Genomic DNA, 13,554 nt, shown 5'->3' with positions numbered 1-13,554 from the left:
CTAGAAGGCCAAATTAGGATGAATTCATGCAACCTATATTGGTGACTGTCTCCCCTGTGGCATTCTTAGTTATAACTCTGGCTAACTTTCCAAATACAGGTCTATAAGCAAGAAGACCAAATTTGTGACTCAGCTCAATGGCTCTGACATGTTTTTCTCCACCACTGATTCACCTCCTGAGCCAGGAGTCAAGAGGTAGGATAGCCCGTAAAATTTAGGTAGCACCTAAGAGTGGACAGGCAATGAACAGAGACCCCAAACCTCCTAAAACTCCACATCCAAAGTACTCAAACTACAAATGGAACCAACAGTGAACAATATCAGTCCCTGAATCAGAACACATTGAGTATCTTGGGTTGGATGAAGACTACATATAACATTAGATCATTTGAAAGGGATAGAGTTTAATTTGTAACCCATCACAACCTTTCCATCTGGGCAGCAGTGATTTGGCCACCACTTCCTAGTATAACCCGGAGTGTCCATCTTTTTTTGACGGGAGAAAAAATATTCGTTTTCTTCAATAACTGATATCACTAAGAGTTGAAAGTGAAGTAGCCAAGTCTCTACAGAAGGGATTCATGTGGGGATAAGACAAAGAAGACACGGGGTGTTACTCTAGATGCCATGCCCTCCCTCTTGGGATTCCCAGCAAACTGCAGAATAGCAGTGTGCTGCATCAACCAAATACATGCATCCAATGAATGTTTATGGGGGCAAGCACTATAATGGAATCTTTGTATGTACAATGAATCACATTAACCTCAATGCATTCACAATCTCTTGGGAGAGATAATACACATCAGATTTGGGTGAATGTTATGCTAAACTATGATGAAGATGCTAAGTATGAAAGAAACACAAAATTGGGGGGCGAATGGGTGGCTCAATCAGTTAGGTGTCTGCCTTTGGCTCAGGTCCTGGGACTGAGCCCCATGTCAGGCTCCCTGCTCAGTGGGGTGTTTGCTTCTCCCTCTCCCTCTGCCCCTCTCCCCCAGTTGTGCTCTCTCTCTCTCTGCTCACAAATAAATAAATAAAACCTTAAAAAAAATTTTTTAAAAGAAACACAAAGTTGGGAAAAGGCAAAATTCTGACTAGGAGGATGGGAGAGTGGGGAAAGAGGGAATCATGGAAGGCTTCGCAGATTGCAAGCTGTCAGAGCAGGGCATTATAGGATACATAAGAGTTTACTAATGGAACAAAAGAAAAGGAGCAGTTCAGTCCATGTGGGTCAAAAAAATGAACAGCCTGAACGAAAGCAAGAAGATACGAAAATATACAATGTGTTTAGGAAGCCAAGAGTACCCTAAGGGGGTACTAAGGGGCTGAAGCAAGAGAGAGGACAGTAGACACAGAAGAAGCTGGAAGAATTAACATGAAGCCACAAAGAAAGGGGCCTTAGATTATACGGCAAGAAGCTGAACTTCATTCTGAAAACAACAAGGAGACATTGATGGTTGTTTAATAAAGTGAGGATGACAAGATCAGATCAATATCTCAGGAAGACAAATGTGGTGATGGTGTGAAAGCTGGATTATTGGAGAATGGAAACAAAATGATCAGGTACAAAATGACTACAAAAGGGAGTCTTTGAAATCATTAGATCTATTGATTATAAACCCTGATCCCTCTCTCACCTAGGTAACAATGCACCAAGAAAGAGAAAGAAAGAAAGAAAGAAAGCAAGAAAGCAAGAGGAAGGAAGGAAGGAAGGAAGGAAGGAAGGAAAACCCCTGAATAAATTCTAAAATAGTCTATAATTCCGTTTTCACTAATTCAATTAGTTTTCCCCATTTTTCTAAAGAAGAGAGGTTTTATGAGATACATCTTTGTTGTAATCAGTATCTCTGGTTTTGAAATTTTGTATCAATGGCACTAAAATTACTTTCATGCTATTATCTCATGGCATGTAGTGGGGGGAGGAACCTGTTAAACATCAAATTTGACCCAATAAAGTAATTGCCATAGGGTTTTCTTTTTTATCCTTACCATTACAAGTTCTTCCTGTAATTCACTGCAACTTTTTTCATTATACTGGAGTCTCTTTGAAAGGTCTATAATTACTTTCTTCTGTTCCTCGATCTCTTCATTTAGTTTCTTGTTTTTGGAGACATACTCTCTTTCTAATCTAAAAAAAAGTGTTAGAGCAGATTTTTCAAATATGGTTTTATAAGTCCTATTATAATGCTTTAACGTAACTGGCAGATGTATTATCTATCATGTTTTTGTGCCAAAGGCCACCTCTCATTTTTTTCAAACAAAAAGGATTGCATAGTCTTAAATGGAAGACTTTAAAGGAATAATACCTCACCCCTTTCATTAGCAGATATTTTACTACGCCCAAGGTTATAAACAAAATCGATTTGGTTAGTGTTGATTTGGTCTCACCATTATTTTTGATGAACAAAACCCACCCACCATAGTTCAAGACAGAAAACAGTTTCTATCAAACAATTTTCAAATTAAACTATAACATTAGAAACGGAACAAATGTTTTATTCCTGAATGTCCATGCAAGTGGAACTAATGTGATGGAGAATGGAAAATCCAAAAGAAAGAATCATCAAAAATCATTCACATTCACTGTGAAAACACATGAAATTCTTTACTTTTTGGGTTTTTTTCCAAGTTTTTATTTAAATTCCACTTAGTTAACATACTGTGTAATATTAGTTTCAGGTGTAGAATTTAGTGATTCATCACTTCCATACAACACCCAGTCCTCATCACAACAAGTGCTCTCCTTAATGCCCATCACCCATTTAACCCATTCCCCTGCCCACCTCCCCCTCCCACCAGGAACCCTCAGTTTGTTCTCTATGGTTAAGAGTCTCTTATGGTTTGTCTCCCTCTCTTTTTTCCCCCTACGTTCATCTGTTTTGTTTCTTAAATTCTACATATAAATGAAATCATATGGAGCACCTGGGTGGCACAGTAGGTTGAGCATCTGACTCTTGGTTTCAGCTCAGATCGTGATCTCAGGGTTGTGAGATCGAGCCCCACATCCAGTTCTGTGCTCAGCACAGAGTCCGCTTGAGATTCTCTCTCCCTCTCCCTCTGCCCCTCCCATTCATGCATGGAGGGGCTTGCTCTCGCTCTCTCTCAAATAAATAATCTTTTTTTTTTAAAAAAAGAAAAAGAAGTTGCTACAGATGATGTCAAAGAGGTTACTGACTATGTTCTCCTCTAGGATTTTGATGCTTTCCTGTCTCACTTTTAAGTCTTTCATCCATTTTTAATTTATTTTTGTGTATGGTGTAAGAATGTGGTCCAGTTTTATTCTTTTTCATGTTGCTATCCAGTTTTCCCAACACCATTTGTTGAAGAGACTATCTTTTTTTCATTGGATTTTCTTTCCTGCTTTGTCAAAAATTTGTTGACCATACAGTTGTGGGTTTTCTATTTCTGGGTTTCTGGGTTTTCTATTCTGTTGCATTGATCTATGTCTGTTTTGGGGCCAGTACCACACTATCTTGATCCCTATAGCTTTTTAATAGAACTTCATGTCCAGAATTGTGATGCCCCCAGGTCTATTTTTCTTTTTCAAGATTTCTTTGACTATTCGGGGTCTTTTGTGATTCCATACAAATTTTAGGGTTGTTTGTTCTAGCTCTGTGAAAAATGCTGGTGGTATTTTGATAGGGATTATATTAAGTGTGTAGATTTCTTTGGGTAGGATAGACATTTTAACAATATTTGTTCTTTAAATCCATGAGAAACAGAATGTTTTTCCATTTCTTTGTGTCACCTTTGATTTCTGTCTTAAGTGTTTTACAGTTTATAAAGTTCATAAGGTTTATTCCTAGGTATCTTATGGTTTTTGGTATAATTGTAAATGGGATCGATTTCTTGATTTTTCTTTCTGCTGCTTCATTATTCATGTATAGAAATGCAACAGATTTCTGAATGTTGATTTTATATCCTGAGACTTTACTGAATTCGTGTATCAGTTCTAGCAATTTTTTGGTGGAGTCTTTCAGGTTTTCTACAGAGAGTATCATGTTATCTGCAAAGAGTGAATGTTTGACTTTCTTCCTTGCCAATTTGGATGCCTTTTATTTCTTTTTATTGTCCGAAGGCTGAAGCTAGGACTTCCAGTGAAAGAAGTGGTTAGATTAAATAACAGTGATAAGAATGTACATACCTATCTTGTTCCTGACCATACAGGAAAAGCTCTCGGTTTTTCCCCACTGAGGATGATATTAGCCGTGGGTTTTTCGTATATGGTCTTTATTATGTTGAGGTATGTTTCCTCTATCCCTACTTTGTTGAGGACTTCTCTCAAGAATGGATGCTGTACTTTGTCAAATGTTTTTTCTCTATTGAGAAGATCATATGGGTCTTATCCTTTCTCTTATTAATGTGGTGTATCACGTTGATTGACTTGCAAATATTGAACCCCCGTTACAACCTAGGAATAAATCCCACTTGATCGTGGTGAATGATTCTTTTAATTTAGTGTTGGATTCTATCTGCTAGTATTTTCTTGAGAATTTTTACATCCATGTTCATCAGGGATATTGGCCTGTAGATCTCTTTTCAATGGAGTCTTTTATCTGGTTTTGGAATCAGCGTAATGCTGACCTCATAGAATGAGTTTGTAAGTTTTCCTTCCATTTCTATTCTTTGAAATAGTTTGAGAATAGGTTTTAAGTTTTCATTCAATGTTTGGTAGAATTCCCCTGCGAAGTCATCTGGCCCTGGACTTTTGTTTGTTGGAAGATTTTTGATTACTGATTCAGTTTCTTTGCTGGTTATGTCTGTTCAATTTTTCTATTTCTCCCTATTTCAATTTTGGTAGTTTGTATGTTTCTAGGAACTTATCCATTTCTTCCAAATTGTCCAATTTATTGACATACAATTTTTTCATAATATTCTCTTATAATTGTTTGTATTTCTGTGGTTTTGGTTATTATTTCTCCTCTCTCATTCGTGCTTTTATTTATTTGGTTCCTTTCTCTTCTTTTGGATAAGTCTGGTGATGGATTTATCCATTTTATTAATTTTTTCAAAGAACCAGCTCCTGGTTTCATTGAACTGCTCTACTGGGCTTTTTTTGTTTGTTTGTTTATTTCTATATCACTTATTTCTGCCCTAATCTTTATTATTTCCCTTCTTCTGCTGGCCTTAGGCTTCATTTGTTGTTCTTTTTCTAGCTTCTTTAAGTATAAGGTTAGGTTGCTTGAGATTTTTCTTGCTTCTTGAAGTTGGCATGTATTGCTATATACTTCCCTCCTAGGACCACTTTTGCTACATCAAAGGTTTTGGACCACTGTGTTTTCATTTTCATTTGCTTCCATGTTTTTTTTTTAATTTTTTCTTTAATTTCCTGGTTGACCCATCCATTCTTTAGTAGGATCTCCTTTAACCTTCATGTATTTGTGGTCTTTCTAGACCACAAATGTGGTCTTTTTTTCTTGTGGATCACTTCAAGTTTCATAGTGTTGTGGTTGGAAAATATGCATGAATGATATGATCTCAATCTTTTTGTACTTGTTGAACTGAGTTTTTGCAACCAGTGGGGCTCACACTGTCTGTGTCCAGGTTGCTCGCCCACCTGGAGCAGTGCAGTGCACTATGGGTTCTATCACTGCCAAGCTGGCTGAATTTTAAAATTCCAAACTTTAAGGACCCTGGCAGGGACCTGCACTGGTCTTCTGGGGGAGGGTCTTGCTGTGCTGGGATTGTTGTAGGTTTGACCCAGAAGAACAGTCACACCAGAGCACAGGAGCAGAGAACACACACTAACGAGCCAGTGTACAGGTTAGCCGCCCTCAGCAGGTGTCTCTGCACCTATGCTGAGGAGCAGGGGAGAAAAACGGCAGCCACTGGCACTTTCATCCCCAGAAAGGCGATGTCACCTCTTTAGATGTGCTCCAAGAAGGGGAAACCTTCTCTCCCCGTGCGTCTCAGGCAATCCTCAGATCACACCGTCTGCCCCTAGGTTACCTGGCTGCCTTCTCCACAGGAGCACTGTAGCACCCTCAGGGCTCCACACCAGCCACACTGTGGACCTCTAAAACTCCAGTCTTTGAGTCCCACTGGTTGCAAAAACTCAGCCCCCCTCATTTTCCCAGGTAATGGCTTTGGAGAAGTATTCTCCTTGTGCATTTCCCTGCACACTCTTCTCTCACTCACCTTTCTCCATGACCAGGGCTCCTTCCCCTCCACAGCATCCGCAATCCATTTCTCCCCCAAACCACATCCCCGCACTTCCTACCTTCCACGAAGTGGCCTCTTCTTTCCCTCCAGTTGTGCAGTTTGTTCTGTCAGTCTTCAGATCAATTTCTTGAGTATTCAGAATGATTTGACATTTATCTAGCTGCGTTTGAGGGACCAGGCAAGCCTAAGGTCCTCCTGCTAATCCAACATCTTAGCTTCCCCCATCCCCTGCCACATGAAATCCTTTTCAAAAGATTTGCCTTCCTATTTAAATTTTGCTCAGGCTGGAATTAAACTGTATTTACATTCTTGTACGGACATCTGATGAAAGGCAGCTTAGAAGTATTTCAGTTTAAAATTTGTTGTAGATAATCCACCAATGGGTAATTTTAATTCAAATTAAAGGGCTGTTACTATTTTTAATCTCAGCTCTTCCTGATGAGCATAGTAGACCTGTTTCCTATGATTTTGAAGCTGTAATGCAGGAGATAAAGTGATGCAATAACCAAATCTACCACTACTTCTGGCTATAATCAAATAAAGAGCTAATTCTTGAATGGCACATGATCTTACTCTCAAAAGTCAACATTCCTTTCTCTAGGATGGAACACAGACAATTCTAGTGCCAACTGTTTTGTATATTCTCCTTTGGATCAAGGATATTCCAAAGTAGAGTACTTAAATATATATACTTCCCAGAGAGTAGAACTAAATAATAAAAATGGATTGAAGTAGAGAAAAGATAACAAATACATTCAGTAATCCCAACATATAAATAATAGAAATTCCAAAAAAAGAGAAGGTAAAGAAAACAGAAGAAAAGAAATCAACAAAGTAATAAATATAAGAGAATTTCCTAGAAATGAATTACTTGAGTCTTTAAAATTGAAGGAGCTGTATGAGTGGGCCAACATGAATGAAAAAAAACCAATCCATGCAAGGCCCATCATCATGAAATTTCAGAACACTGGGAACATAGAGAAAATCTTAGTATCCAAAGAGTATGAAAATATATATACACTATTACTTTGTCATGTGTTATGATGTAAGATCAGTAAACCATTTCTAGATATTTCCCCATGTTTTCAGACTTGGTGACCACTCTGTACAAGTTTCCAGTGGAAAACATGGACCACATGCAAAAGATCAGGAATCAAACAACTTTAGACCTCTTGACACTAGAACTTAATGAATACCCAAGGGAACTAGGAAAAAAGAGAAAAGATTAAATAAAGACATTTTCAGAATGCAAATTTCAAAATTTTTCATCTGATGCAGAATTTCTCAAGAAGCTGCCCTAGAAGGGAGTAAATCAAACAGGGAGGAAGGCATGAGACCAGCAACAAGAGACCCAATATAGAAGAGAAGCAGAGGGCATCCCAAGGAAGATGGTGATGGGAAGTCCTAGGGATGACAGTGGCAGGGAGCCTAAAAAACAATTCGTCCAGGAAGGAGAAGATAGAGGGAAGAGTCCAGGATGGATGTCTCCTACAAGAAACTTAAAATGATAGAATGCTGAGGTATAGGAACATAATGAGGGATTGTTCAGTCCTGTTAAGAGAGTTTAAGAGTAACTGAGTGATTGGTGCATATAAACTAATCCAATTTAAAATGAGGCAATTACTGGGGTACCTGGGTGGCTCAGTTGGTTAAGCATCTAACTCCTGATTTTGGATCAGGTCATGATCTCAGGGTTGTGAGATTGAGCCCCATGTCCAGCTCTGTGCTGGGTGTGGAGCCTGCTTAAGAGTCTCTCTCTCCCTCTCCCTCTGCCCCTCTCCCCTCCCTCCTTCTCCCTCTCTAAAAATAAATAAATAAATAATAAAATAAAATAAAATGAGGCAATTACTAACTATTCGTTCATTTGATAATTCAGCAAATCTTTATTTACCAGCTCTTATGTGCCAGGCACTATTCTAGGCATTGGGAGAGAGCGATGCACAAAACAAAGTTCCTGTCCACATAAGAGGAAAGACAATAAACAACAAAGAATATAATAAACTGTGCTATGAAGAAAAATAAAGATGACTTGCCAAGAAAAATAAGTTATAGAAAAAATATCCCAAAATAGAATCCCAAAGAAAGGAGGGGGGAGGGGAGGAATAAGTTGTGCCATGTGGGAGAAGGATACAATAGAGATAATAAGTAAGCGGCGGGGGGGGCGGGGGGGACAGATAATATCTAACAGTGGAAATTGAAAACATGGCAGGATATGCATGTTATTCAGAAACAGGAAGTTAAACATCAGAAGAAACAGCAGTAAGAATTAAAAGCAGTTGCCTCAAGGGAGTGGAAACAGGTAGTAGAGAGCAAGGGGAAAGAAACTGTTGACCTTGCAGGGCTATTTTATTTTTTAGACTATGTACAAGCTAATTTGATAAAGTCACAATTTTAATTAAAAATTATTACCACTCAGCAAATATAAAATTAAATGCCTCTGTCATTTGGTGCTGGGTTCAAGTTCAAATTCGGTCCACTGAAATAGGGGGACACTCCTCCCTGTCAGCAATGTCACACACAACCCTGGAAGTCATCAGCTCCTAGGCTTCTGGCAAAGCCCCACCAAGGGCAAGGAGTCTGCTGGGAGTATAATGAAGATTAAAGGGAGCCCTGACTCTGAATTCCAATGGAGAAGCGCCAGGACTTGGCAGGTGGAGGATTTAAGTAAGAAAACGAAGGCAGAGGAAGGAAACCTGTAGTTAAGATGCCTTCTTTCCTACTGGATTCCCATTCTATTATTTTTCTAAAAGAGCTCAACTAAGAACTTCACCACAGGCTACTTTAACAAATAACCATCTTTGGTCTTCTATCCAGAATATACACAATAATACTGCTAATAAATTATAATACTTTTATTATTTTTATACGTTTAGATGATATATTTTTTTAAAGATTTTATTTATTTATTTGAGAGAGAGAGAGCACATGAGAGGGGGGAGGGTCGGAGGGAGAAGCAGACTCCCTGCCGAGCAGGGAGCCTGATGCGGGACTCGATCCAGGGACTCCAGGATCATGACCTGAGCCAAAGGCAGTTGCTTAACCAACTGAGCCACCCAGGCGCCCTGGATGATATATTTAGAAAAATAAAGAAGTTCCTAAATATCGAGTGTAATGAAATAAATAAATTAAGATTCAGTCCATTCAGTATCGTATCTTTGACTAGTGCTGTTTTAACTTTAATTTAATTTTAAACTGGATTTAAAGTTACCAGTGAGTAACTTTAAATGCCCAGCAATCATTTACCACAGCTAATGAACACCTGGCATACAGAAAACTAAAATAAAAAGATTATTGAAAAGCTTTAGTTTCATACTGTAACTTTGAGATGCAAAAAAAAGATTTATAACTAAGAAAATTTGATTACAGAAATACAGAACAGATATATATCCTATCAAAAATTTTATATATAAGATACATATTTGTTAAAATAGCCTGTTACTGTTATCAAATTCTTAGCTGAAAGTGAAATAAGTCAATCAGAGAAAGACATGTATCATATGATCTCACTAATATGAGGAATTCTTAATCTCAGGAAACAAACTGAGGGTTGCTGGAGTGGTGGGGGATGGGAGGGATGGGGGTGGCTGGGTGATAGACATTGGGGAGGGTATGTGCTATGGCGAGCGCTGTGAATTGTGTAAGACTGTTGAATCACAGATCTGTACCTCTGAAACAAGTAATACGTTATATGTTAAAAAAAAAAAAAAAACAGAAGATAGTAGGAAGGGAAAAATGAAGCGGGGGGAAATCGGAGGGGGAGATGAACCATGAGAGACTATGGACTCTGAGAAACAAACTGAGGGTTCTAGAGGGGAGGGTGGTGGGGGGATGGGTTAGCCTGGTGATGGGTATTAAGGAGGGCACATATTGAATGGAGCATTGGCTGTTATACGCAAACAATGTATCATGGACCACATCAAAAACTCATGATATAATGTATGGTGATTAACATAACATAATAAAATAAAATTTAAAAAATTCTTAGCTGAGCTCTTTAGAATATATATATGTAAAATATATATAAATATATTTATATTTATAAAATATATGTATACATCTAAAACATATGTATACATATATATACTCCATCTAAAATAATTTTATGCAGGAAAGTTCACTGTTATGAAACTGTTGACCAAAATTATAAATCCAAACTACACACATAGCTTTTTTCTCCTGACCTAGATCCACCCGGGGAAAAAACAAGCTTAAGAACCTTAACCACAGGCAAAGTTCAGGCAGCATTTTCTCTATAACATCATTATTACCAGTTGCTCAGTTAGTTCTATCCAACAGGTAAAACAATGTCCTAGGGGTGCCTGGGTGGCTCAGTTGGTTAAGCATCCAATTCTTGGTTTCAGCTCAGGTCATAATCTCATGGCAGTGGGATCAAGTCCAGCACTGGGCTCTGTGCTCAGCGTGGAGACTGCTTCAGATTCTCTCTCCCTCTCCCTCCCATTCACTCTTTCTCTTTCTCTCTCTCTCTCTCTCTCAAATAAATAAATTAATTAAATCTTTAAAAAAAAAAATCAGGGGGCACCTGGGTGGCTCAGTTTGTTAAGTGTCTGCCTTCAGCTCCGGTCATGATCCCGGGGTCCTGGGATCGAGTCCCACATTGGGCTCGCTGCTCAGTGGGGAGCCTGCTTCTCCCTCTGCCTGCCGCTCCCCCTGCTTGTACTCTCTCTCTTTCTCTATCTCAAATAAATAAGTAAAATATTTAAAACAAAAAACAACCCTACCCTAAAACTTCCTGCTCTCAGAATTGTAAATTAAAGATATCATTTACCTTAAAGGCCTAAAGGCCTAAAATCAACCAAGTTTCTTTTGGAACACATTATCCAAACCTTAGAGTTAATATTTGAGAGTTTGTGACTCTAAAACATTTTAAAATGTTTTTTAAGGAAGATTCTGAAGGAAAGTCAGAAACACAAATAGAAAATGAAATAACTGAACCAATCACCCCTCATGTCATATCATTCCTTCTAATACCACACATCATTGGAACAGAAGTAGTGGTCACAGTATATAAAGAGAAAAGGAAGATGTGATGGGGAAGAGAAGTCATAGGAACTGAGTTGCAGTGATGAATAGTGGGTTTTAATTATTATTTAATTTTTATTGTTTATTATTAACTTTATTATTATAGCACAGTTATATAGGGATAAAGAACAGATAAGGGATGTTATGTTGAAGTATTTAGGATTGTTAGCTGATGCTTAGCTGGAATATGTAACTAATATTTAGAATTGTTAGTTGATACTTATTGGAATACAAAATATGCATAAAATTTTTCAAGCACCAAAACACAAATAATAGCAAAACAAATTTAAGGGAAAAATTTGCTTTGGGGTCTGATTAGAAAAGTACATAGGTTGGATGGGATAGACAGGTGATGGGTATTAAAGAGGCCACTTGTGGACGCCTGGGTGGCTCAGTTGGTTAAGCGACTGCCTTTGGCTCAGGTCATGATCCTGGAGTCCGGGGATCGAGTCCCACATCGGGCTCCCTGCTCAGCAGGGAGTCTGCTTCTCCCTCTGACCCTCTTCCCTCTCTGTTCTCTCTCTCTCATTCTCTCTCTCAAATAAATAAATAAAATCTTTAAAAATAAAAAAAATAAATAAATAAAATAAAGAGGCCACTTGTTGTGATGAGCACTGGGTGTTATATGTAAATGATGAATCACTGAACTCCACTCCTGAACCAGTATTGAACTGTATGTCAACTAACTAGAATTTAAATTTAAAAAAAAGGAAGAAAGAAAAGCATACAGGTTAAAATCTTGGAGCTTGGGGCTTCTAGCTGGCTCAGTCAGTAAAGCATGCAATTTTGATTTGGGGTCATGAGTTCGAGCCCCACGTTGTAGGTAGAGTTTATTTAGAAAAACAAATCTTAAGCTTAATTGTTAGCAGGTCCTTTAAAATTCCTCTAGTCCAACTTTTGCAGCACTCTCTTCTTCAACATCCATGACAAAGAATCAGCCACCTTCTGTTCTGAACTTCCCAAGGCAGGAGATTCACTAGGTTCCCCAAAGAAGCCTATTATTCCATTATTGAAAGCTTTAATTGTTGGGAGTACAGTCTGACTTCTAACAGTTTCACTTGTAGGTACCAATCATCACCTCAAAGCAACAGTAAAGAAGCCTGCACTATATTCTATGTAAAGTCCCTTCAAACATATTTATATATAAATGGACAGATTCAAACAATGGTTCAAAGGAAGTAAAGAGGATAAGTCTTAAGAATAACATTCACAGAATGTCATCTAAGTCATCCCAGAGGAAGCAAAAAAATTCAGTTCAGAATTACTGGTTTAGGGGCGCCTGGGTGGTTCAGTCGGTTAAGCATCTGAGTTTGCCTCAGGTCATGATCTCAGAGTCCTGGGATCAAGCCTGGCGTCCAGTTCCCTGCTCAGCGGGTAGTCTGCTTCTCCCTCTCCCTCTGCCCCTCTCCCTGCTTGTGCTCATGCTCTCTGTCTCTCTCAAATAAATAAAATCTTTACTAAAAAAAAAGAATTACTGGTTTAAAATATTATAAGCACTACTACTAAAAGTAATCTCAGAGAATTTTAAATTTTTCAACATCAGTCTTTTTTTATTTAAATTCAATTAACTAACATATAATATATTATTAGTTTCAGAGGTAGAATTCAGTGATTCATCAGTTTTACATAACAACCAGTGCTCATTACATCACCTGCCCTCCTTAATGTTCATCTCCCAGTTACCCCATCCCCCCACCTCCCTCCACTCCAGCAACCCTCAGTTTGTTTCCTATGATTAAGAGTCTCTTATGATTTGTCTCCCTCTCTGGTTTTGTCGTTTTCTTTTTCCCTCTCTTCCCCTATGATCCTCTGTTTTGTTTCTTAAATTCTATATATCAGTGAGATCATATGATAATTGTCTTTCTCTGATTGCCTTATTTTGCTTAGCAAAATACCCTCTAGTTCCATCCATGTTGTTGCGAACGGCAAGATTCCAATCTTTTGATGGCTGAATAGTATTCCATCGTACATATATATACACCACATCTTCTTCGTCCATTCATCTGTCGATGGACATGTGGGCTCTTTCCACAGTTTGGCTACTGTGGACATTGCTGCTATAAACATGTTACTTGAGACCCAGGGGAGTATTTACGGGCCTTTTTAGTTGTATCACAGCAAAATGAATAAAAGCAGATGGTGAAAGGTGCTAGTTTTGAAGACACAATTTTGAAATGATTCTAACCCCTGGCTTTTTGGGGTTTTTTTGTTTTGTTTTGTTTTGTTGTTGCCAGAAGCTTACTTAAAATTAAGGATTCACAAACTCATTTTCATCCGTTTTTCTTTAATCTTACATTTTGAGCCATTATGTGATGTATCCATGTCATAGGCAATTAAAACATGGCCTTATCA

General features: G+C 38.2%; 1 protein-coding gene across 8 annotated transcripts in view; it reads right to left on the bottom strand.

Annotated features, from left to right (window-relative positions):
- CCDC171 (coiled-coil domain containing 171) overlaps positions 1-13,554 on the bottom strand; it is a 316,432-nt gene that overhangs the window by 222,291 nt on the left and 80,587 nt on the right. For all 8 annotated transcript variants that reach the window (XM_073880818.1, XM_025887898.2, XM_073880822.1 and 5 more), the window contains one exon: positions 1,990-2,128. In XM_073880818.1, the coding sequence (XP_073736919.1) occupies positions 1,990-2,128 (139 nt within the window). The remainder of the gene's footprint in view (positions 1-1,989; positions 2,129-13,554) is intronic.

This window comes from Callorhinus ursinus, unplaced genomic scaffold (genome assembly GCF_003265705.2).
Source record: "Callorhinus ursinus isolate GAN/ISIS: 27379988/994484 unplaced genomic scaffold, GSC_fseal_2.0 scaffold39, whole genome shotgun sequence".
Classification (NCBI taxonomy): Eukaryota; Metazoa; Chordata; class Mammalia; order Carnivora; family Otariidae; genus Callorhinus; species Callorhinus ursinus.
Note: the sequence above shows the minus strand (reverse complement) of the source record. Positions and strands in the feature narration are given on the sequence as shown.